The following is a 23,526-nucleotide window of genomic DNA, read 5'->3' as shown; positions in this document are numbered from 1 at the left end:
GGGAATCGATACCCCCAGGGGGGGAACCGATTCCCCCATGAGAAAAAAAAAAGAGAAGAAAGAAAAGAAAGAAAGACTAAGCTATAAATTTCTTAAATTAGTAATCTATTAAAGCTTAATTTCAAGACATAGACATCTGATGATCATCTTAAAAAAATTATGTTTATGTAGATACCGAGGATCGTCTTGCAAATTTTAAGAGATAAAAAGTTGTATGCCAAATTGTCCAAATGTGAGTTCTGGTTAAACGAAGTAATTTTCCTGGGGCATGTGATCTCGGCGGTTGGGATTAGAGTAGACCCTCAGAAAGTTAAAGCTATAATGGATTGGGAAGTTCCTAATAATGTGTCTGAAGTTCGGAGTTTTCTTGGACTTGCCGGTTACTATCGAAGATTCGTTAAGAATTTTTCGATGATTGTGCTGCCTCTAACAAAGCTAATGAGAAAGAATGTACCATTTGTTTGGATCTCTGAATGTCAAGAAAGCTTCGAAGCTTTAAAGAGAATTCTGACGGAAACTCCGATATTGGTTCAACCGGAATCTGGCAAGAATTTTGTAGTATACAGTGACGCATCCCATAACGGGTTGGGGTGTGTATTAATGCAAGAAGGAAAAGTGGTAGCGTACGCATCGAGACAGTTGAAACCACATGAAAGGAATTACCCCACTCATGATTTAGAAATGGCTGCTGTAGTATTCGCTCTCAGGATTTGGCGTCATTATCTTTATGGGGAACGTTGTTACTTATATACGGATCATAAGAGCCTGAAGTACCTGATGACTCAAAAAGAATTGAATTTGAGGCAACGTAGATGGGTAGAGTTCTTAAAGGATTATGATGTGATAATTGACTATCATCCCGGAAAGGCTAATGTGGTAGCAGATGCTCTGAGTAGAAAGACGTTTGCAGCTTTACGAGCTATGGATGCAAGATTATCTTTAACGGGAGACGGTGGTCTTTGTGCGGAATTAACCCTTAAACCAGCATGGTTGGAACGAATTGGAGAATTGCAAGGTAAAGATGAAATGTGTTTGAAAAGAATTGAACAAGTAAAGAACAAGGAGATTAAAGACTTTGAGATTAAGTCAGATGGAAATCTATATTGTAAAGGAAGAATTGTAATACCCGACAATGACGACTTGAAGAAAGAAATATTAACAGAGGCTCATTATAGTCCGTTAACGATGCACCCGGGTGGAACCAAGATGTATATGGATTTGAAGGATCGATTTTGGTGGTCAGGGATGAAGCGAAGCATCACCGAATTTGTGTCTAAGTGTTTGATATGTCAACAAGTCAAAGCCGAGCATCAAGTTCCATCAGGATTATTGCAACCGCTTTTCATTCCTCAATGGAAATGGGAAAATGTTACGATGGATTTTGTTTCGGGGTTACCCTTGACTCCGAACAAAAGAGAATCAATCTGGGTAATTGTTGATCGATTAACTAAGTCAGCGCATTTCCTCCCTGTTAGAACGGATTTCTCTATGGAAAAGTATGCAGAGCTGTATATTAGAGAAGCTATTAGATTGCATGGAGTACCTGTTTCCATAGTCTCTGATCGAGACCCTCGATTCACTTCTAGATTCTGGAAATCTTTGCATGGAGCGTTGGGGACTCGTTTAAACTTTAGTACGGCTTTTCATCCTCAGACTGATGGGCAATCAGAGAGAACTATTCAGATATTGGAAGATATGTTGAGAGCATGCGTAATAGAATTTAAAGGATCATGGGAAAAGTATTTACCGCTGGCAGAGTTCGCTTACAACAATAGTTATCAGTCTAGTATAAAGATGGCCCCATATGAAGCATTATATGGAAGAAAATGTCGTACTCCATTAAATTGGTATGAACTCAAAGACCGAAGTGTTCTTGGTCCTGATTTAATTCAAGATGTAGAATAGAAAGTTCGAGAAATTCAGCATAACCTCAAAGTGGCCTCTAATCGGCAAAGGTCCTATTCTGATCTTAAAAGGAAAGAAATTGAATTTCAAGTTGGAGATAAAGTGTTTTTAAAAGTGTCTCCATGGAAGAAGGTGTTAAGATTTGGTCGGAAAGGAAAATTGAGTCCTCGGTTTATTGGACCATATGAGATTGTAAAGAGAGTAGGACCGGTAGCATATCAGCTAGCGTTACCACCTGAGATGGAAAAGATACATGATGTCTTTCACGTTTCAATGCTTCGAAGATATCGATCGGATCCCTCCCATATTGTAAATCCAGAATAGATCGAGGTACAACCGGATATGACTTATGAGGAAGAACCTATTCAAATTTTAGCCCATGAAGTTAAGCAATTGAGGAACAAGATTATTCCTTTGGTCAAAGTGTTGTGGAGAAATCACAAAGTAGAAGAAGCAACATGGGAGCGTGAAGAAGATATGCGACATTAATACCCTCATTTGTTCGTGCAATGAAAATTCGAGGACGAATTTTCTTAAGGGGGAGAGATTTGTAACATCCTCCATATCGGGTGAGTGATTAATTTGCAAAGTTTCAACATTTGGTGATTAAAGTAGAATAATTATATAGTTTAAAAAGTATGGTGAGTAAATATGAGATGGAGGTAAGGACCAAATGGTCATTTGTAAGGAAATTTTAATTAAAATAAAATGTTATGGGGTTATATGAGAACCCACGTGTGACATTAGGTTTCCAGAACCCTCCCATTTCTTCTTCCTTCTTCCTTATTTTCTTCTCTTCCTTCTCTCAACGTGGAGCTTGCAAGTAAAGGTAAGAATCTGAACCTTGGTAGTTTCTTTGATTTTTAAGATTGGAAATGAAAGCTTGGATGTTATATAAGCTAAAGGAAAGCTTATATGACATTAAAACAACAAGATAAGTGTTTTAGAGAATGATTTGGAAAATGAATTTCCAGAATGCTAGAGGGGAATCGATACCCCCAGGGGGGAACCGATACCCCCTCATCGTATATGAAATTCCAGAATGCTTGAGGGGAATCGATACCCCCAGCGGGGGAACCGATTCCCCCATGAGAAAAAAAAAGAGAAGAAAGAAAAAAAAGAAAGACTAAGCTATAAATTTCTTAAATTAGTAAGCTATTAAAGCTTAATTTCAAGACATAGACATCTGATGATCATCTTAAAAAAATTATGTTTATGTAGATACCGAGCCTACTCGAGTTCGGGAACAATCTACAAGTAGGATCGATCGAGGAAAAGGCAAAGAAGTATAGGTGAGTGCATATGCATAGCATGAATATAGTATTATATTCAGTTCTAGACTTGTGATAAGTCTAGATTCCATATTTTGACATATGATCATATTCCATATTATGATACATGACATGAATTTATATAAAATGTATTACATGACATGAATTCATATTATATGTATTGCATGACATGAATATGCAGAAAAAGTTATATGAGCTATGTGATAAAGGTATGTAAATGATATGCCTATGTGATAAAGGTATAGAAATAATATGACTACGCGATATGAACTACGGGAAATGTATAAGCCCATGTTATGTAGATGAGAACTATAGGTATAGTTGGCATGCCAAGGGTAGAGGGTCTACGCAGTTCTTTAGGACATATGTATATCCTTTGGAACCTGTGTGAAGTCTTGAAAGACACATACTTGATCCATAATATATGTATATGATTCTTAAGGAATTCTATGTGGTCCTTATGGACATCATTATATGGCACTACGGTGCAATTCTACGCGGTTCTTTAGGACATATGTATATCCTTTGGAACCTGTGTGAAGTCTTGAAAGACACATACTTGATCCATAGTATATGTATATGATTCTTAAGGAATTCTATGTGGTCCTTATGGACATCATTATATGGCACTACGGTGCAATTCTACGGGGCACTTCGGTGCATTTATACGAGCTGTGGTGACAGCATAGTGCACAACCTCACATTACTCCAATACCTTAGGTTCTCAATATGCTATCATGGGCCAATAAACTTATTAATACAGATTCATGAATGTTACAGTCATACGCTTACAGGTATGGATATTGTATACTACATTGATTAAGTACATGTTTGCATCTCATCTCATATGATCCTGATATTTTTATTACATTACATTGCCTTATTATTATTATTGCCTCACTAAGTCGATGACTTAGCGTGTGGGTTTTTCACACGTAGGATCCGAGGAATTAGACGAGACAGGTGAAGCAGCTTGACAGTATTACTCCTGCAACCACCAGATCAGAAGCAACTTAATCAGTAGGTCATTTTGTTATGTAAATAGCAGTTGGCATGTAATTAAAGGGTTAAGTTGTGTATGCTCTGAATATTTTGGTAAACTTATATTACAATATGTATATTATTGTATTTTCTAAATACAAGTTCAAATATTTTACTATTATTTATTAAGAGTTGTGTTTTAAAGTCAATGTAGTATCTCTGACTCATATCCGGGTCGGGTATGGGTTGGGGGTGTTACATTTAATGGTATCAGAGCTATGGTTTAGCCGATTCTAGGCATAAACCAGAGTCTATGGAGTCTTTAAATGGAATACATGCCAACAAATAGTGAGAACTTCTGATCTGGTATAGTATGAGTATGCTGTTTTGCTAATAGAACAATGTGTTTATTCTTATTAGATGTCCGGACATAATAGCTCCCGAAGTGAAGCGGGAGAAGATAGGCATGCTGAAAGCAGTAATTCACCTGCCCTGGCCAGGCAGAGTGAAGAACGGGCATCTCAAGGAGTGCCTGTGCAAGATCAAGATACGTTCTTCAGAACGTTAGACGCTATTCTGCGCGTCTTCAACCTCCTGCTCCACTAACTCCAAGAATTAATGTAGCAAAAGAGTTGAGAAGTTTAGGAGCTCCCGAATTTAAGGGAGAAGCTGAGGAAGGTCCGGTGTCAGCGGATCTTTGGTTGAATGATTTGAAAATCATGTTAGATGGTCTCCACTGTTCCGAAGTGGAGAAATTAGATGGAGCTGTGTCTTTATTAAGGGGTCAGGCGAGGATATGGTGGACGAATGTCACCATGAGGATGTCAACCGACCAGTTGACTTGGTCTTTGTTTTTAGAAGAATTTAAAAGCAAGTATATTGGAGATCAGTTTATCCGACAAATGAAGCAGGAGTTTATGAATTTGAAGCAGATGAGCCGCTCTGTATATGAGTACGAATGTGAGTTTAATAAGCTGAGCAGGTTTGCAGCTGAGCTTGTGCCTACTGAGAAAGATGCTTGTGAATGGTTCGTGGAGGGCTTGCGCCCTAGACTTAAAGAAATGTTGATAGTATTAAATTTGTCCTCGTTCCAGGAGGTGATCAATCGTGCAAAAGCTCTTGAAAGGGCTCAGAATGAACGATTTGGGGACTCAAAAGTTCAGACATCAAAGAGGACGACTACTTCTTCTGGCTCAGTACCAACAAAAAGGGGAAGAGACTCGGGATTTCGATCACAAACTAGATCAGAATCAGTTGCATCATCTGCTAGGGGAGTAAGTCAGGCAAGACCTAGACAGACACAGTCAGTGGAATCTGGTGCTGGGAGATCTACTCTGGGTCAAGGGAGACAGTGTCAGCATTGTGGGAAAAACCATTATGGAACTTGTCGTATGGAAGCTGGGACTTGTTTTCGATGTGGAGAGGCCGGACATTTTGTCCGGGATTGTCCATTGATTGTTGGTGAGCCGGCACCATCTGGAAGAGCTGGTTCTTCCTCACAAAGAGGACGAGGAAGAGGCAGAGGAAGGAACCCGTCTGAATTCTCTGCTCAACCTGAAGTTCGATCCACTGCTCGAGTATACAACCTAAAGACAAGTGAAGACCGTGATGACCCTGATATTATAGCAGGTACTTTTCAGTTGTATGATAAATTAGTATTGGTACTGATTGATCCGGGTTCTAATTATTCTTATATTACAAGTAAGTTAGTAAAGGAATTGGGGATTCCCTTAGAAGCTACGAGTAATGAGATTATAGTAACAACTCCGTTAGGACATAGTGCCCGGGTGAATAAAGTTTGTAAAGGGTGTCCCATAAAGATTCAGGGAATTGAATTCCCTGCTAATCTGATGGAATTACCCTTTGAAGAGTTTGAAGTGATTCTGGGAATGGATTGGTTGTTCCGGTATTATGGAGATGTTAGTTGCAGATTGAAAAAGGTAACTCTGAAAAGTCCAGAAGGAACAGAGATAAGTGTGAGCAGTGAAAAGTTTAATCCGTTAGTGAATGTAATATCAGTGATGTCTGCCAAGAAATTATTGCTACAAGGATGTCAGGGTTTTCTTGCAAATGTGATTGATTCAAGAGCTCAAGAGAAAAGGTTAGAGGAAATTCCAATAGTTCGAGAGTTCCCTGATGTTTTTCCTGCTGAATTGCCAGGATTACCTCCGGATAGAGAGGTAGAATTCCAAATTGAAATAATGCCGGGAACAGCTCCGATTGTAATGGCACCTTATCGAATGGCTCCGAAAGAATTGCAAGAGTTAAAGAATCAATTACAAGAGTTGCTAGAGAAGTGATTTATCCGACCAAGTGTATCGCCTTGGGGAGCTCCGGTGTTATTTGTTAAAAAGAAGGATGGATCAATGCGTCTTTGCATTGACTATCGACAGCTCAATAAGGTGACCATCAAGAACAAGTATCCCCTTCCGCGCATTGATGACTTGTTTGATCAACTAAAAGGAGCTTCGGTATTTTCAAAGATTGATCTACGTTCGGGTTATCATCAATTGAAGATCCAGGAGAAAGATATTCCGAAGACAGCTTTCAGAACGAGATATGGTCATTATGAATTCATAGTAATGCCATTCGGAGTAACGAATGCACCTGCTGCTTTCATGGATCTTATGAACAGGATTTTTAAGCCCTATCTGGACCAGTTTGCTGTTGTCTTTATTGATGACATACTGGTGTACTCGAAATCCCATGAAGAGCATAGCACACATCTGAGGATCGTCTTGCAAATTTTAAGAGATAAAAAGTTGTATGCCAAATTGTCCAAATGTGAGTTCTGGTTAAACGAAGTAATTTTCCTGGGGCATGTGATCTCGGCGGTTGGGATTAGAGTAGACCCTCAGAAAGTTAAAGCTATAATGGATTGGGAAGTTCCTAATAATGTGTCTGAAGTTCGGAGTTTTCTTGGACTTGCCGGTTACTATCGAAGATTCATTAAGAATTTTTTGATGATTGTGCTGCCTCTAACAAAGCTAATGAGAAAGAATGTACCATTTGTTTGGATCTCTGAATGTCAAGAAAGCTTCGTAGCTTTAAAGAGAATTCTGACGGAAACTCCGATATTGGTTCAACCGGAATCTGGCAAGAATTTTGTAGTATACAGTGACGCATCCCATAACGGGTTGGGGTGTGTATTAATGCAAGAAGGAAAAGTGGTAGCGTACGCATCGAGACAGTTGAAACCACATGAAAGGAATTACCCCACTCATGATTTAGAAATGGCTGCTGTAGTATTCGCTCTCAGGATTTGGCGTCATTATCTTTATGGGGAACGTTGTTACTTATATACGGATCATAAGAGCCTGAAGTACCTGATGACTCAAAAAGAATTGAATTTGAGGCAACGTAGATGGGTAGAGTTCTTAAAGGATTATGATGTGATAATTGACTATCATCTCGGAAAGGCTAATGTGGTAGCAGATGCTCTGAGTAGAAAGACGTTTGCAGCTTTACGAGCTATGGATGCAAGATTATCTTTAACGGGAGACGGTGGTCTTTGTGCGGAATTAACCCTTAAACCAGCATGGTTGGAACGAATAGGAGAATTGCAAGGTAAAGATGAAATGTGTTTGAAAAGAATTGAACAAGTAAAGAACAAGGAGATTAAAGACTTTGAGATTAAGTCAGATGGAAATCTATATTGTAAAGGAAGAATTGTAATACCCGACAATGACGACTTGAAGAAAGAAATATTAACAGAGGCTCATTATAGTCCGTTAACGATGCACCCGGGTGGAACCAAGATGTATATGGATTTGAAGGATCGATTTTGGTGGTCAGGGATGAAGCGAAGCATCACCGAATTTGTGTCTAAGTGTTTGATATGTCAACAAGTCAAAGCCGAGCATCAAGTTCCATCAGGATTATTGCAACCGCTTTTCATTCCTCAATGGAAATGGGAAAATGTTACGATGGATTTTGTTTCGGGGTTACCCTTGACTCCGAACAAAAGAGAATCAATCTGGGTAATTGTTGATCGATTAACTAAGTCAGCGCATTTCCTCCCTGTTAGAACGGATTTCTCTATGGAAAAGTATACAGAGCTGTATATTAGAGAAGCTATTAGATTGCATGGAGTACCTGTTTCCATAGTCTCTGATCGAGACCATCGATTCACTTCTAGATTCTGGAAATCTTTGCATGGAGCGTTGGGGACTCGTTTAAACTTTAGTACGGCTTTTCATCCTCAGACTGATGGGCAATCAGAGAACTATTCAGATATTGGAAGATATGTTGAGAGCATGCGTAATAGAATTTAAAGGATCATGGGAAAAGTATTTACCGCTGGCAGAGTTCGCTTACAACAATAGTTATCAGTCTAGTATAAAGATGGCCCCATATGAAGCATTATATGGAAGAAAATGTCGTACTCCATTAAATTGGTATGAACTCAAAGACCGAAGTGTTCTTGGTCCTGATTTAATTCAAGATGTAGAATAGAAAGTTCGAGAAATTCAGCATAACCTCAAAGTGGCCTCTAATCGGCAAAGGTCCTATTCTGATCTTAAAAGGAAAGAAATTGAATTTCAAGTTGGAGATAAAGTGTTTTTAAAAGTGTCTCCATGGAAGAAGGTGTTAAGATTTGGTCGGAAAGGAAAATTGAGTCCTCGGTTTATTGGACCATATGAGATTGTAAAGAGAGTAGGACCGGTAGCATATCAGCTAGCGTTACCACCTGAGATGGAAAAGATACATGATGTCTTTCACGTTTCAATGCTTCGAAGATATCGATCGGATCCCTCCCATATTGTAAATCCAGAAGAGATCGAGGTACAACCGGATATGACTTATGAGGAAGAACCGATTCAAATTTTAGCCCATGAAGTTAAGCAATTGAGGAACAAGATTATTCCTTTGGTCAAAGTGTTGTGGAGAAATCACAAAGTAGAAGAAGCAACATGGGAGCGTGAAGAAGATATGCGACATTAATACCCTTATTTGTTCGTGCAATGAAAATTCGAGGACAAATTTTCTTAAGGGGGAGAGATTTGTAACATCCTCCATATCGGGTGAGTGATTAATTTGCAAAGTTTCAACATTTGGTGATTAAAGTAGAATAATTATATAGTTTAAAAAGTATGGTGAGTAAATATGAGATGGAGGTAAGGACCAAATGGTCATTTGTAAGGAAATTTTAATTAAAATAAAATGTTATGGGGTTATATGAGAACCCACGTGTGACATTAGGTTTCCAGAACCCTCCCATTTCTTCTTCCTTCTTCCTTATTTTCTTCTCTTCCTTCTCTCAACGTGGAGCTTGCAAGTAAAGGTAAGAATCTGAACCTTGGTAGTTTCTTTGATTTTTAAGATTGGAAATGAAAGCTTGGATGTTATATAAGCTAAAGGAAAGCTTATATGACATTAAAATAACAAGATAAGTGTTTTAGAGAATGATTTGGAAAATGAATTTCCAGAATGCTAGAGGGGAATCGATACCCCCAGGGGGGAACCGATACCCCCTCATCGTATATGAAATTCCAGAATGCTTGAGGGGAATCGATACCCCCAGGGGGGGAACCGATTCCCCCATGAGAAAAAAAAAAGAGAAGAAAGAAAAGAAAGAAAGACTAAGCTATAAATTTCTTAAATTAGTAAGCTATTAAAGCTTAATTTCAAGACATAGACATCTGATGATCATCTTAAAAAAATTATGTTTATGTAGATACCGAGCCTACTCGAGTTCGGGAACAATCTACAAGTAGGATCGATCGAGGAAAAGGCAAAGAAGTATAGGTGAGTGCATATGCATAGCATGAATATAGTATTATATTCAGTTCTAGACTTGTGATAAGTCTAGATTCCATATTTTGACATATGATCATATTCCATATTATGATACATGACATGAATTTATATAAAATGTATTACATGACATGAATTCATATTATATGTATTGCATGACATGAATATGCAGAAAAAGTTATATGAGCTATGTGATAAAGGTATGTAAATGATATGCCTATGTGATAAAGGTATAGAAATAATATGACTACGCGATATGAACTACGGGAAATGTATAAGCCCATGTTATGTAGATGAGAACTATAGGTATAGTTGGCATGCCAAGGGTAGAGGGTCTACGCGGTTCTTTAGGACATATGTATATCCTTTGGAACCTGTGTGAAGTCTTGAAAGACACATACTTGATCCATAGTATATGTATATGATTCTTAAGGAATTCTATGTGGTCCTTATGGACATCATTATATGGCACTATGGTGCAATTCTACGCGGTTCTTTAGGACATATGTATATCCTTTGGAACCTGTGTGAAGTCTTGAAAGACACATACTTGATCCATAGTATATGTATATGATTCTTAAGGAATTCTATGTGGTCCTTATGGACATCATTATATGGCACTACGGTGCAATTCTACGGGGCACTTCGGTGCATTTATACGAGCTGTGGTGACAGCATAGTGCACAACCTCACATTACTCCAATACCTTAGGTTCTCAATATGCTATCATGGGCCAATAAACTTATTAATACAGATTCATGAATGTTACAGTCATACGCTTACAGGTATGGATATTGATGAAGTATACTACATTGATTAAGTTCATGTTTGCATCTCATCTCATATGATCCTGATATTTTCATTACATTACATTGCCTTATTATTATTATTGCCTCACTAAGTCGATGACTTAGCGTGTGAGTGTTTCACACGTAGGATCCGAGGAATTAGACGAGACAGGTGAAGCAGCTTGACAGTATTACTCCTGCAACCACCAGATCAGAAGCAACTTAATCAGTAGGTCATTTTGTTATGTAAATAGCAGTTGGCATGTAATTAAAGGGTTAAGTTGTGTATGCTCTGAATATTTTGGTAAACTTATATTACAGTATGTATATTATTGTATTTTCTAAATACAAGTTCGAATATTTTACTATTATTTATTAAGAGTTGTGTTTTAAAGTCAATGTAGTATCTCTGACTCATATCCGGGTCGGGTATGGGTTGGGGGTGTTACAATCAATGACTCATATGATGATGTAAGAACATGTTATAAGATATAGAATATGAAAATAAGGGATCATATGAACTAGAGATAAGAGATAGAAATGATAATTATATAAGAGTATGAGAAAATATAAATGATGACATGCATGTGTGTATGTAATTGTTACATGAAAAAATATGTATACAAGTATGACGTTGTATTACATGATATGTACATGCATTTGATAATTTACATATGTATTTATATGTCTCACTAAGTCTATGACTTAGTGTGTGAGTGTTTCACACGTAGGTTCAGGAAAGCAGGAAGAGAAGCTAAGAGGAGCAAGACATGTTAGTTTCTCATTACCGAAGGTCAGATCAGAACCTAAATGAATAATATGTATTTTGTTTTATAGAATCTAGTTGACATGTAGTTAAAAGATTTGTATTAGATACGCTCTGATCATTTTTGTAAAAACATATGTTTTATATCATAGAAAGTAAAGGGTTTTATTAGAAATATCAAATTGAATCTTGGGTATTTTGTAAAAATAAATGTTTTGAGAAGTCAATGTGACACCTCAGACTCGTATCCGAGTCAGGTACGGGTTAGGAGTGTTACATTCAATGGTATCAGACCTAAGGTTTAGCCGATTCTAGGCTTAAACCGAAGTCAAATGAGGATTAAAAATGTGTACATGCCAACTCAAAGTGAAAATTTATGATCTGATAGAGTAAGGAGTATGTTGTCTTGCTAATAGAATAAGATTTGTATGATATAGTAGAAATTGATTATAGAAATTGTCGAAGTGAATCGATAGCAGACAAATCTGATGGTGATTGCAGTTCACCTGCCTTGGCCATGCAGGATGAAGAGCAGAGACCTGAGAAAGTGTTTTATAAGATTAAAGGTTGATTTCAGAAATTTGAAATCATATCTGAATAATGATAGAATGTTTTCACTGTTTTGAATCGGAAATGTGATATGGAGTCGTTTTGTTATTTAGTGGATAAGATAGAATATGGTTAACAAGTGTCACCATAAGAGCGTTAAAAGATCAAATGATACAGTGAGAATTGGTAGAAGAGTTCAAGAATAAATGTATTAGTGACAAGCGTATAAGATGTATAAAGCCAAAGATTATGAATTTGAAACAGGGGAATCATAACGTGTATGAATAAGAGTGTATATGATTAGAAGAACTGTTACTGACTGACAAGGGTAAGTGATGATGAATGTATTAGAGTTAAAGGATTAAAGATGATGTCAAGTTAAGCTAACAAGGTATGGCATAGAATTTGTAAATGGTTATGTATTTTGATTCGAACAAGGATTTTACAAAGAATAAGATTTGTGCAAAGAGTGTTGACTATCAGAGTTATGAAAATGTTATAAAGATTAATGATAAAGGATAAATATAAGGGAAATAAATGTATTAGTGACAAGCGTATAAGATGTATAAAGCCAGAGATTATGAATTTGAAACAGGGGAATCATAACGTGTATGAATAAGAGTGTATATGATTAGAAGAACTGTTGCTAACTGACAAGGGTAAGTGATGATGAATGTATTAGAGTTAAAGGATTAAAGATGATGTCAAGTTAAGCTAACAAGGTATGGCGTAGAATTTGTAAATGGTTATGTATTGTGATTCGAACAAGGATTTTACAAAGAATAAGATTTGTGCAAAGAGTGTTGACTATCAGAGTTGTGAAAATGTTATAAAGATTGATGATCAAGGATAAATATAAGGGAAATAAAAAGAATATGTGAATACGGATAGAAGATACAGGTTAGTTATGTTATAAGGAAATCGTGATTATGAAAAGGATAGAGTTAGAAAATCAAATATGATAAAATTATATTGAGGCATGGATTATGAGTATGATTAGAAGTAAAGACGGTATGTCAGATGATGTGAAAGATTAGTTGATTAAGTAAAGTATATGTTTTAATCAATTATGATATGAATCTGAATATGGTTGTGTATTTTGATCAGATAAATATTATGAAGACAATGAGATAAATATTTGTATGTCGAAAAGAGGGATTTAAGAAAGAAAATACAAGTATAAGAGATGGTTAAGCATGAGATTTTGTATAAGTGAAGTTATTTATCAAAGTTACGAAGATATGTTTTTATTGTGCGTACCGTGAAAATTTGTGACAAATTTTTTTAAAGGAGGGGCGATTTTTAATATCCCAAATTCAGGGCTAGTGGCTAAAGTGAGAATTTTGAAATTTTGTGCTCAATTTAGAAATCAGTTAAAAGTTCAAGGACTTAAGTAAGGAAATTTTAAGGATGGATTAAATAGCATAAATGGATGAATTAAAGGGTATTTTGGTCTTTTATGCTTAAAGGATATTTTTTCGCCTTTAAATAAGGGTTAAACATGTGGGTTTGAGAGAATTCTGGAATCCTTCTTCTTACTCTCTTCTTCTCCTTCCCATAGCTCAAGTTTAAAAGGTAAGTTTGATTTTAGTGTTGAATTCTTTGATATATAAGTGGGTTTTGATTATTTGAGTGCTATATAAGCTTAAGGAAAGCTTATATGAACTTGAATCATCAAGTAAAGAGAATAAGAAGAGAAATTCTATTATGGGTTTAGAAATGAACTTTTGATATAAAGAGGTTTTTAAAGTTGTCATGAAGAATTTGACTTGTCAGTAGTTTGTTTAAGAGATATAAAATGTTAAAATTGGATTTAGAACATGATGAGATTTGAGTATGATTCTTGAAGCCTAGGTAGAGGATATGATTTGGAGATTTAAGATGTGATAATGAGTAGAAATGGGCTTAAGTATGTGTGTTTGAGTTTAGGATATGAAAGGGGTTGAAGTATGGCATAATTGAGTTAGAATGAAGTGATTTTTGTGCTAAAATGTAATTTTTAGGCCGTGTGCATCGATACAGATTCAATGGGTATCGATGCACTCTCAACAAAATTAACATCGAATGCAATAAGTGCATCGATTCATAGGGAGTGCATCGATACACCCATTAAAATGGAAACATCGAATGTAAATTGTGTACCGATGCATGGGTAGTTCATCGATGCACCTGTTAAGGTATGCATCCATACACTGTAGAATGCACCGATGCACTTCAATGGGAAATGGAATAATTTTTTTTTCAGTCTAAGAATTGATAGATTATAGTATATCAATTGGTTACTGATAAGTATTAATACATGATTGTGTAGACATCGATCGAAAGCAAAGTTCGGATAGGTCATCAGAGTAAGATATGCAAGAAAGAGAAAGAGCTTGGTAGTGTTATTAGTGATCAGGTGAGTACATGATATGAAGTGTAGTTATGTTAAGGAATTATGACTTACGAGAAGACTAATAATGATATTAGGTAATATAAGTACCCGGATGTAAGCTGGTAGTGATATGATGTTTAGAGAAATTCGAGTCTATGCATATGTTTAGATGTAATTGCTTCTCTATGTTTGTGATCTAGGTGAATATGCCTTGTTGCATTACATGTTATGAGATATGTGTTGTATGATAGAGATCTATGAGATATTGATAATAAGTCATAAGATTACATACATATGTAATATAAGTTAAAAGATAAGAAACAATATGTTATATGCATATGAGAAAAAGGTATATGTGAACTATATGAATTGGGATAAAGAACTATGTGATGTGACCAAGTGTGAAAAAGGATGAATAATGTGAATTTCATGGAAAAATGCTACGTGAAAGTAAACTACGTGACTATGTGATCATATTATATGTGATAAAGAGCTATGTGAAAGAACTATGTGATATGAATATGTGAATGTTTAATGAGGTAAAAGATAATGCCCATGTAATGTATTATGAGAGCTATAGGTATATTTGGCATACCAAGAGTCGAGGTCTATGCGGTCCTTCGGGACATATGTGTTATATGTGGTCCTTCGGGACATCTAAGTGGTCATTCGGGACAAATTCTACGCGCCCATAGTGGGAATTATACGAGCTGTAGTGACAGCATAGTGCACAACCTCTATATACTCACATACCTTAAGTGCTCAGTAGTGTGCATGGGCTAACCAAAAAGATAACAATAAAATGTGAGTTGTAATAAGAAATGTGTTACATGTTTTATATGATGATATATGTAAATGTGTGTATATGTTACAGGAAAGAATGTGTGTTATGAGTTATGGCATTTGTTATGTGATATACATGAATATATGTTAATGAATATATATGAATGAATATCAATGACTCATATGATGATGTAAGAACATGTTATAAGATATAGAATATGAAAATAAGAGATCATATGAACAAGAGATAAGGGATAGAAATGATAATCATATAAGAGTATGAGAAAATATAAATGATGACATGCATGTGTGTATATAATTGATACATGAAAAAGTATGTATACAAGTATGACGTTGTATTACATGATATGTACATGCATTTGATAATTTATATATGTATTTATATATCTCACTAAGTCTATGACTTAGCATGTGAGTGTTTCACACGTAGGTTCGGGAAAGCAGAAAGAGAAGCTAAGAGGAGCAAGACATGTTAGTTTCTCCTTACCGAAGGTCAGATCAGAACCTAAATGAATAACATGTATTTTGTTATATATAATCTAGTTGGTATGTAGTTAAAAGATTTGTATTAGATACGCTCTGATCAGTTTTTTAAAACCATATATTTTATATCATAGAAAGTAAAGGATTTTATTAGAAATATCAAATTGAATCTTGAGTATTTTGTAAAAGTAAATGTTTTGAGAAGTTAATGTGACACCTCAGACTCGTATCCGGGTCGGGTACGGGTTGGGGGTGTTACAGGAAGCGTGTCAAAGATGTCGGATTAGATCAAGAGAAGGAGGACCATGAACACGACCAACCAATGGGAGACGCAATGATGTAAGAAGCTCCAGTTGGAGAGGATGTCACAATTAAGACAGTGATGGAATACATGGTCAATTTTTGGGAGCATATTGATTCCCTTGTGAGCGAAATGCGAGCCGATATTTCATCATTGTGCGATAAAGTCTCTATTTTGCGTAACAAATTACGTCAACAACATCAAATGAGTTATGTAATTATTTATTTATGTTTCTAAACATTTACACGTTGTAAAATGTATTTTATTTTTTTTAACAGATGTTGACAACCAAGCACTCAATAAAGATGACGATGAAGATGAAGAAGAAGATGATGATGATCCAAACAAGTATATTGTGTCTGCAACGCCGCTTGTAAGAAAACTTGTAATTTTTTATTTCAATGTTGTCCTTGCCTACATCCCAAGACATCCAAAAGGTTTTAATTCTGTTCATTTGTATCCATTATTTTAACATATAAGTGTACAACATTAATCTCATTTTCTTCATGTTGTAGATGTTATCCTCAGAACATAAGTATATGAATTTATGCATTTTTTTGTACAGAATTTTGTTTTTGCCATTTGGTCTTCCAATATGAGGTTAGAACTGTTGAGCAATTAATTTACTATAGCCACATTCGTTAATATACAATTAAATGTTAACATTAAATGTTAACATTCAAACTTGATTACAATCTCAAGCATAACATCGACCGTGTACTTGAGAAACTACCTTTGTTATCTAACCACTTTCTATTCATTTGTCTATGATTCCTACATATTTATGTTCGACTGTTTGTAAACAGGATCAAGGAATGTGCAAAAAAGAAGATAATGTTATCTACTGTAAAGATCACAACGAAGTTTGGAACGAGTACCCTGATTTTAATGCCCTAAATACTCCGTTGGTAAATTATTTATAATTCGGTAAGTTAGATTTATGCCATATTTTTCCAGTTAAACAGGTGTTCATACATTGATTGATTAACAATTTATGCTTTTATATAGAAAAACAATTACATATGTCCAGATCCCTTCGACGTTGCTTCCCATTTGAACGACAATGCTCTAGGTATGAAACAAATCTATTCTTGATTATGCTAATTTAGTTTATTGTTAGTAAAATTGCACCTAATTAATTTAATAATTGAAATTATTTATATATGTCCTCAGAAAAAGACGGTAACATACGAGAGTATTTGGAAAATTTGTTGAAGGCGCCTAATGTTCTGGACTTCATTAGCAATAACCCTTTTCCATCGGATTAATTTCGTTGTGGGTACATTTTTTTAACATTGTTATGTATAAATTTGTTGTGTATGTATGTTTTCGTTTGATTATATTATGTATATATTTTCATTCGATTTAAAAATACTAAAACATATAACACAGTAAATGTGTCTTTTAATATTACACAGTATAACATATGACTTATACAGTAAATATTCCATTCGGATGGCCTGTGCATAACAAAACAATCTACCTATCTCTTCCATGTGAGTACTATATTCCCATGTGACATGTGTGACAACCCTATCAACTCACAACTCAGTTTTGAACTGAATCAATATTGTCTTTTAACCGCTTGATGGTTCATAACGCATGTTACTTGAACAATATGAATCAATTATGCAACTTCCATGTTCAATTTATCACTGCATTTCATGTTCATTTCATATTTAACCAAAGGCTGAATTTCAATTTCAATTTGAGTTTGAATTTCAATATAAAATTCGGCTCCACTATAAATATTAGCTTGAGCCTTTGTTCCATCCAAACAACAACTTACTCAATGGAAGCATCGGAAGGTAACAACTTACCTTTTTCAAAACTTATTAACTTAGACAATATGCATGTTATCATTGATTATTCCTAATTTCCATTGTTTTTTTTCCAACTTTTAACGCGAGGGAAATCCCGACCATTTAAATTTTGGTTAACAAGAACGAAGATTGGATATCCGAAGAATGTCTTCCGGATACTATCTATTTTAGGTAGCTCATTGAGATAGGTTAACCCTAAATTAAAACTATCTTAGCTAAATATACTTTATATAGAAGCAACTGCAGATTTAAAATCTCAATGGTGATGCATTTGGTTCTCAAACAGTTAAAGCGTCAGAAACGTTTCAAATGTATGATCTGGGTGGTATACGGGATATGCAACAAATGACAACTAAAAATCATGATAATTGAGGGCTACAACTTGTAATAATAATAAAAATAATTGAAGGGTACACGCGTATAAACTATCGATACTTTGCTAAATTAACAATGTAAATGGTAAAATTCTACATGTGCAATGATAATAGGCTTACATAACAAGCGTCTCAACTTGTCATTTACGACTATTTTCATTATACCGGAGAAATTTTATTCGTTTACATTGTTAATTGTATCAGGGTATATGCTTTACATGTGTATCTTCCATTATTTAACATTATTATTAAAAGATCTAGCGTTTCTCGAGATTTTTTGGATGCATTTTGTTGCATTACCCGTGTACCACCCAAATCATAAGTCAGAAATGCTTCTGATGCTTTAAATGTTTGAGAACCAAATGGATCGCCTTCGAGATTTTAAATATGCAGCTGCTTCTACATCAGCTATGTTTCTCTCAAACGGTTTCGGTTTACAGTTATCCTATCTTCATGAGGTGGATGAAATGGATAATATTCGGAAGGCATTCTTTGCCTACCTAGTCTTCCTACTTGTTACTCAAAATTATGATGGTCGAGATTTCCCTCGCGTTTCATTCAGGTTGATTGCTCCAAATATATAATGACATTTTATCTTCGAATCGTTGTTGGTTAATTGGTCGGGCATTTTATATCCATATTTGCGTCTCTGTATACCGAGACATTTGAGGATTATTGAAATATCAATACTAGTTATTAATGTATTTTATATCTGCGTGCAAATGTATCGAAACAAATTATTAAAGAATCGTTTTCTATAATCTCCACAACAAAGTTTCCATACTTAGAATTTCTAAATCGATTAAAATTTGAGAAAACGGTAAAAATTTAAAAATCGATTAAATATAACAGATTGAAAATGAATACAACCAGTTTCTCTAATTTCGCCTACAAAGTATCGGTAACTTACAAACATGTATCGACACATAAAATTTTCAAACATAAAGTTTCCAACAAAGTGTCGATACATTTATTAAAAGTATCGATCCTCAAAACATCGAAACAAATTATTATAAAGTAATAGGTAAAATATACCGGTTTAATGAGAGAATAGGTAAACAAATGTATCGATACATTTATTAAAAGTATCGATCCCAAAAACATTGAAATAGATAATTAAAATGTAATAGGTAAATTTACAATGTAACCGGTAGATATTAACCGATTTTTTTATAAAATAGGTCTACATAATGTATCGACACGTTTTAAATTTGTGTCGATACGTTTTGTCCAGAATGAATGCCAACGAGGTGCACGCATAAAGTATCGATGCATTTAAAATTGTATACATCCCAAAAACATCGAAACCGATGATTATAATGTAATAGGTAACTTTACAATGTAACCGGTAGAAATATACCGGTTAATTAGAAAATAGGTCTACATAATGTATCGACACTTTTTAAATTTTTGTCGATAACTTTTGTCCAGAATGAATGCTTGTCGAGGTGCGCGCATAAAGTGTCGATACATTTAAAATTGTATCGATCCAAAAAAACATCGAAACCGATAATTACAATATAATATGTAAATTATCAATGTAACCGGTAGAAATTTACCGATTTTATGAGAAAATATGTGTACATAATGTATCAACACTTTTTAAATTTGTGTCGATACTTGTTGTCCAAAATGAAAGCCAAACGAGGTGCACGCATAAAGTGTCGATACATTTATTATATTTATCGATCCCATAGACATCGAAACCCATAATTATAATGTAATAGGTAAATTTACAATGTAACCAGTAGAAGCATACATGTATAATTAGAAAATAGATCAACATAATGTATCGACACTTTTTAAATTTGTATCGATAACGCGTGTTTTTTCCCTTCATTATTTAGATGTCGATAAAGCTTTTAACACCATCAATATAAACCCCAAATCAAAAAACCATAAAGGCAAAAGAGAACTCTTCCACTCCGACAAATACCAGTGTTCATAATAGTTACGATCAGATCTTCATGTAAATTTATCGATATTATGGTATTCAAATTAGGTTTTGATTGATTTCCAGATTGGACAGTTCGTTTTCCCATCATGTGTTCGATATGTATGTTGTCGAAACCCTAATTTTTTAGATTGTTAGTCTTTAAAAATAGGGGTTAGGTTTTAAAGTTTGGTATTTTTGAATGGTTATAGGTTGAAAGTTAAATCTTTGTCCACGAAGATCAAGACCTTCAAATGGAGCCCCAGCGTATCAAAATTGAGGAAAATCGAAAGCGACTAGTAAGTATCAATGTATTCATGTAATTGTTCTTGAAATGGTAATTGGATTAAAGTATTTAATAACTTTTAATTGATTACAAATTTCAAATCTGTACAGTCTGACTGAATGCCAAAGGATAAAGGAAGCTCGTAATCATGTTAACTGCATAGCCAATAAAACCCCCTTTGGGTCCAAATGGTAAGCTATGAATTGGTAAGATAAGCTTTCTTTGAGGGTTTAGGGTTTAGAGCCATCCAACGTAAGGAGTGCATGATTGAACATTATATATAATAATTGTGTTCAAATGTTGAAGAATTGTTCTTAATTTTATATAAGGATAGTTTTAATGATATACGTTCACGTTTCGAGACTAATTAGTTAGATGCATGTAATACCCTATATACTCGAAACAGAGCACAAGAAATTAGGCACTTAAAGATTTACCAAGAGTGGTAGCTTTTTCTCAGCATGAAGACCGAACCTATAATCAACTTTGCAATTATGCTTATACTGCTGAAGAGAACCTGCTGAATGATAGTATTTGCACACAACTGCAAGCATTTTATGGGAAATCCTTAGATCTGTGTTGCATAATTTTAGTAGAGTAGTTGGGTTTAGGGTTTAAAATACTTGCAATTGTGTGCAAATCCTATAATTCAACAGGTTCTCTTCAGCATGATAGGCGTAATTGCAAAGTTGATTTTAGGTTCGGTCTTCATGCAAAGCAAAAGCTACCGCTCTTGGTAAATCTTTAAGTGTCAGATTTCTTGTGCTCTGCCTCGAGGATATAGGGTACTGCATGCATCTAACTAATTGGTCCCAAACGTGAACGTATATCATTACAACTGTCCTTATATAAAATTAAAGAACAATTCTTCAACAACTGAATACAACTATTATATGTAATGTCCAATCATGCACTCCTTGCGTTGGAGGGCTCTAAACCCTAAACCCTCAAAAGAAGCTTGCTTTACCAATTCCTAGCTTACCATTTGGACCCCAAGGTTTTATTAGCTATGCAGTCAACATGATTAACCTGGATAATCCCAGTTACAAAATTGATTCCGGCCATTATTTGCGGGAGACTCTAGTCTATAGATTGTTTGACATATTAAACGATCTCGTAAGCCACAATCAAAATAGACTAAGAGAGGAAATTTTGTAAATGTAAGGGAAATTTTGTATACAATTCATAATTTTGTATACAATTTATAATTTTGTATTTGAATGTAATTATGTATAAGACGAGAAAAATTAGCAATAGGTTGTTGTACATGTTTCTTATACACAGTAGGAGTCATGTTGATACTTATGATATATGGAGATCGTTGTCATCATGTGCGGGACAGAATGACCATTCAATTTTGTCTTTGAAAAAATCAGTTGATGTAGGCTGTGTGCTTGTATTCAAACTGAGCTTGACTTGATGACATGTTAGTTTGTTATGTCCCTCACCATTGCAGAAGCCACATCGTCTAATTTTCTTCTCGACCTTGTTCTTTGGTACTTCTTTTTTCTTGTGTTATTTTTGTTAAGGGTCGCGAACGTTATTTACTACACTACTCCGGTTGACTGAATCATTCACACCAAACGAGTTTTCAAATTATTCTGTTAGTCTTTTAATCTCATCTCTTATGGTTTTGAAAGATGTGTCTGTCTTTGATGCAATGTAGCATAACCTACTTGATGTGGCACGTAGAGCAGCGAACCTTTCCATTTGCATTACTTCTGGAGGCACATTCAAGTCAACAAAACTAGGTGCAGAAGCCTTTGTATCCTTAGTCCACCTACTTTGAATCAAAGACCTGAGAAAATATGTGTAATCCAAGTTCTTCAAAACATAAAGTTGATGGCGACATGGAAGTCTGACGGTCTCAAATTTTTTGTAGGAGCAATTTAGGGTTTTTATACGAGAATCAAAACTAATTTCAAATGTCCTATTTTTTTCTTTGGATTTTATCAAAATATAATTTTGACATTCATCTGATAAGGACTGAATCTCTTCCTGAATCCGGTACAATGTCTCCCGTTGAAGTTCTTCTTGGAACGCATGAAAAGATTCGCGCGTATAAATCTCAGCGGCATGGCTTTCAAGGTCAACCAGTTTTGTGATCTGGAAGGGCTTTGTCTGGGAACTTAAGTAATCCGCTTTCAACTCATTCATACGTATTCTACTAAGTCCATCTTCAATTGCATGAACAACATCTAAATATGTCTTCTTGTGTTTTAGTGCATTCGCGAGTGAAGCATTCATAGATCTGTACCTTTGTGTTGAGCGAATATTGGCAAATAAATGATCGGTTAGATATGCTTGTGCCCATAAGTAACGAGTATTTCCTTTCTCAATCACCCATGGATGCTTTTCGACGTTGAATTCTGAAATATTTGAACGCCATTGAATATCAAATTTGTCGGTTGTCCACCAGGAAGCCATGCATTTTGAGAATGCTGTTGTAAATTTTGGGTCACCAATGTTAGCTTGTGCATTGCGAGAAAGATGCCAAGAACATAATCTGTGCTTAGCATAAGGGATAACAGATTTGATAGCCCTCTACATTGCCCTATCCCCATCGGTGACAACCGAAATAGGCGATTTATTCATCATGGCTTCTAAAAACTTTTGTAGCACCTACTCGAAAGATTGAGACGTCTCGTCAGTGATCATGGTAGTAGCAAACACAATTGTGTTATAGTTATGATTGACACCGACAATAGGCATAATTGGTATATCATACAAATTATCTTTGTACGTTGTGTCGAACGCAATTACATCACCGAAGCATGTGTAATTTGATCTCGATATAGAATCCGACCAAATAAGATTATGCAATGCCCCTGATTCGTCTACCAAGTATGTCACAAAAAACCGGGATCATCATTTTTCTTATAATCAAAGTAAGAATAAGTGCATTCACATCCCCATCGACAATTTCCTTTGCTTTACCTCTTTGAAGTGCATTGTAGAGGTCTTTATGTGTAAATCCAACATTATGATAGCCCCCTGCCTGCTACGTTAAATAGTTCATTACTTATGATGTGACAACACCGACCTCTTTCAATATTGTTGCCTCATCGATATCAGCCTTACTTACAGCTCTATTAGAACGCATAAATGGT

General features: G+C 35.3%; 1 protein-coding gene across 1 annotated transcript in view; it reads left to right on the top strand.

The window, feature by feature from the left end:
- The window catches only part of LOC120129706 (speckle-type POZ protein-like), a 62,854-nt gene that overhangs the window by 28,135 nt on the left and 11,193 nt on the right, over positions 1 to 23,526 (top strand). Inside the window, exon 3 of the mRNA XM_039147147.1 lies at positions 18,638 to 18,759. Within this exon, the coding sequence (XP_039003078.1) occupies positions 18,638 to 18,759 (122 nt within the window). The remainder of the gene's footprint in view (positions 1 to 18,637; positions 18,760 to 23,526) is intronic.

The sequence above is a fragment of the Hibiscus syriacus genome, unplaced genomic scaffold (genome assembly GCF_006381635.1).
Source record: "Hibiscus syriacus cultivar Baekdansim isolate YM2019G1 unplaced genomic scaffold, ASM638163v2 tig00110503_pilon, whole genome shotgun sequence".
NCBI lineage: Eukaryota > Viridiplantae > Streptophyta > Magnoliopsida > Malvales > Malvaceae > Hibiscus > Hibiscus syriacus.
Note: the sequence above shows the minus strand (reverse complement) of the source record. Positions and strands in the feature narration are given on the sequence as shown.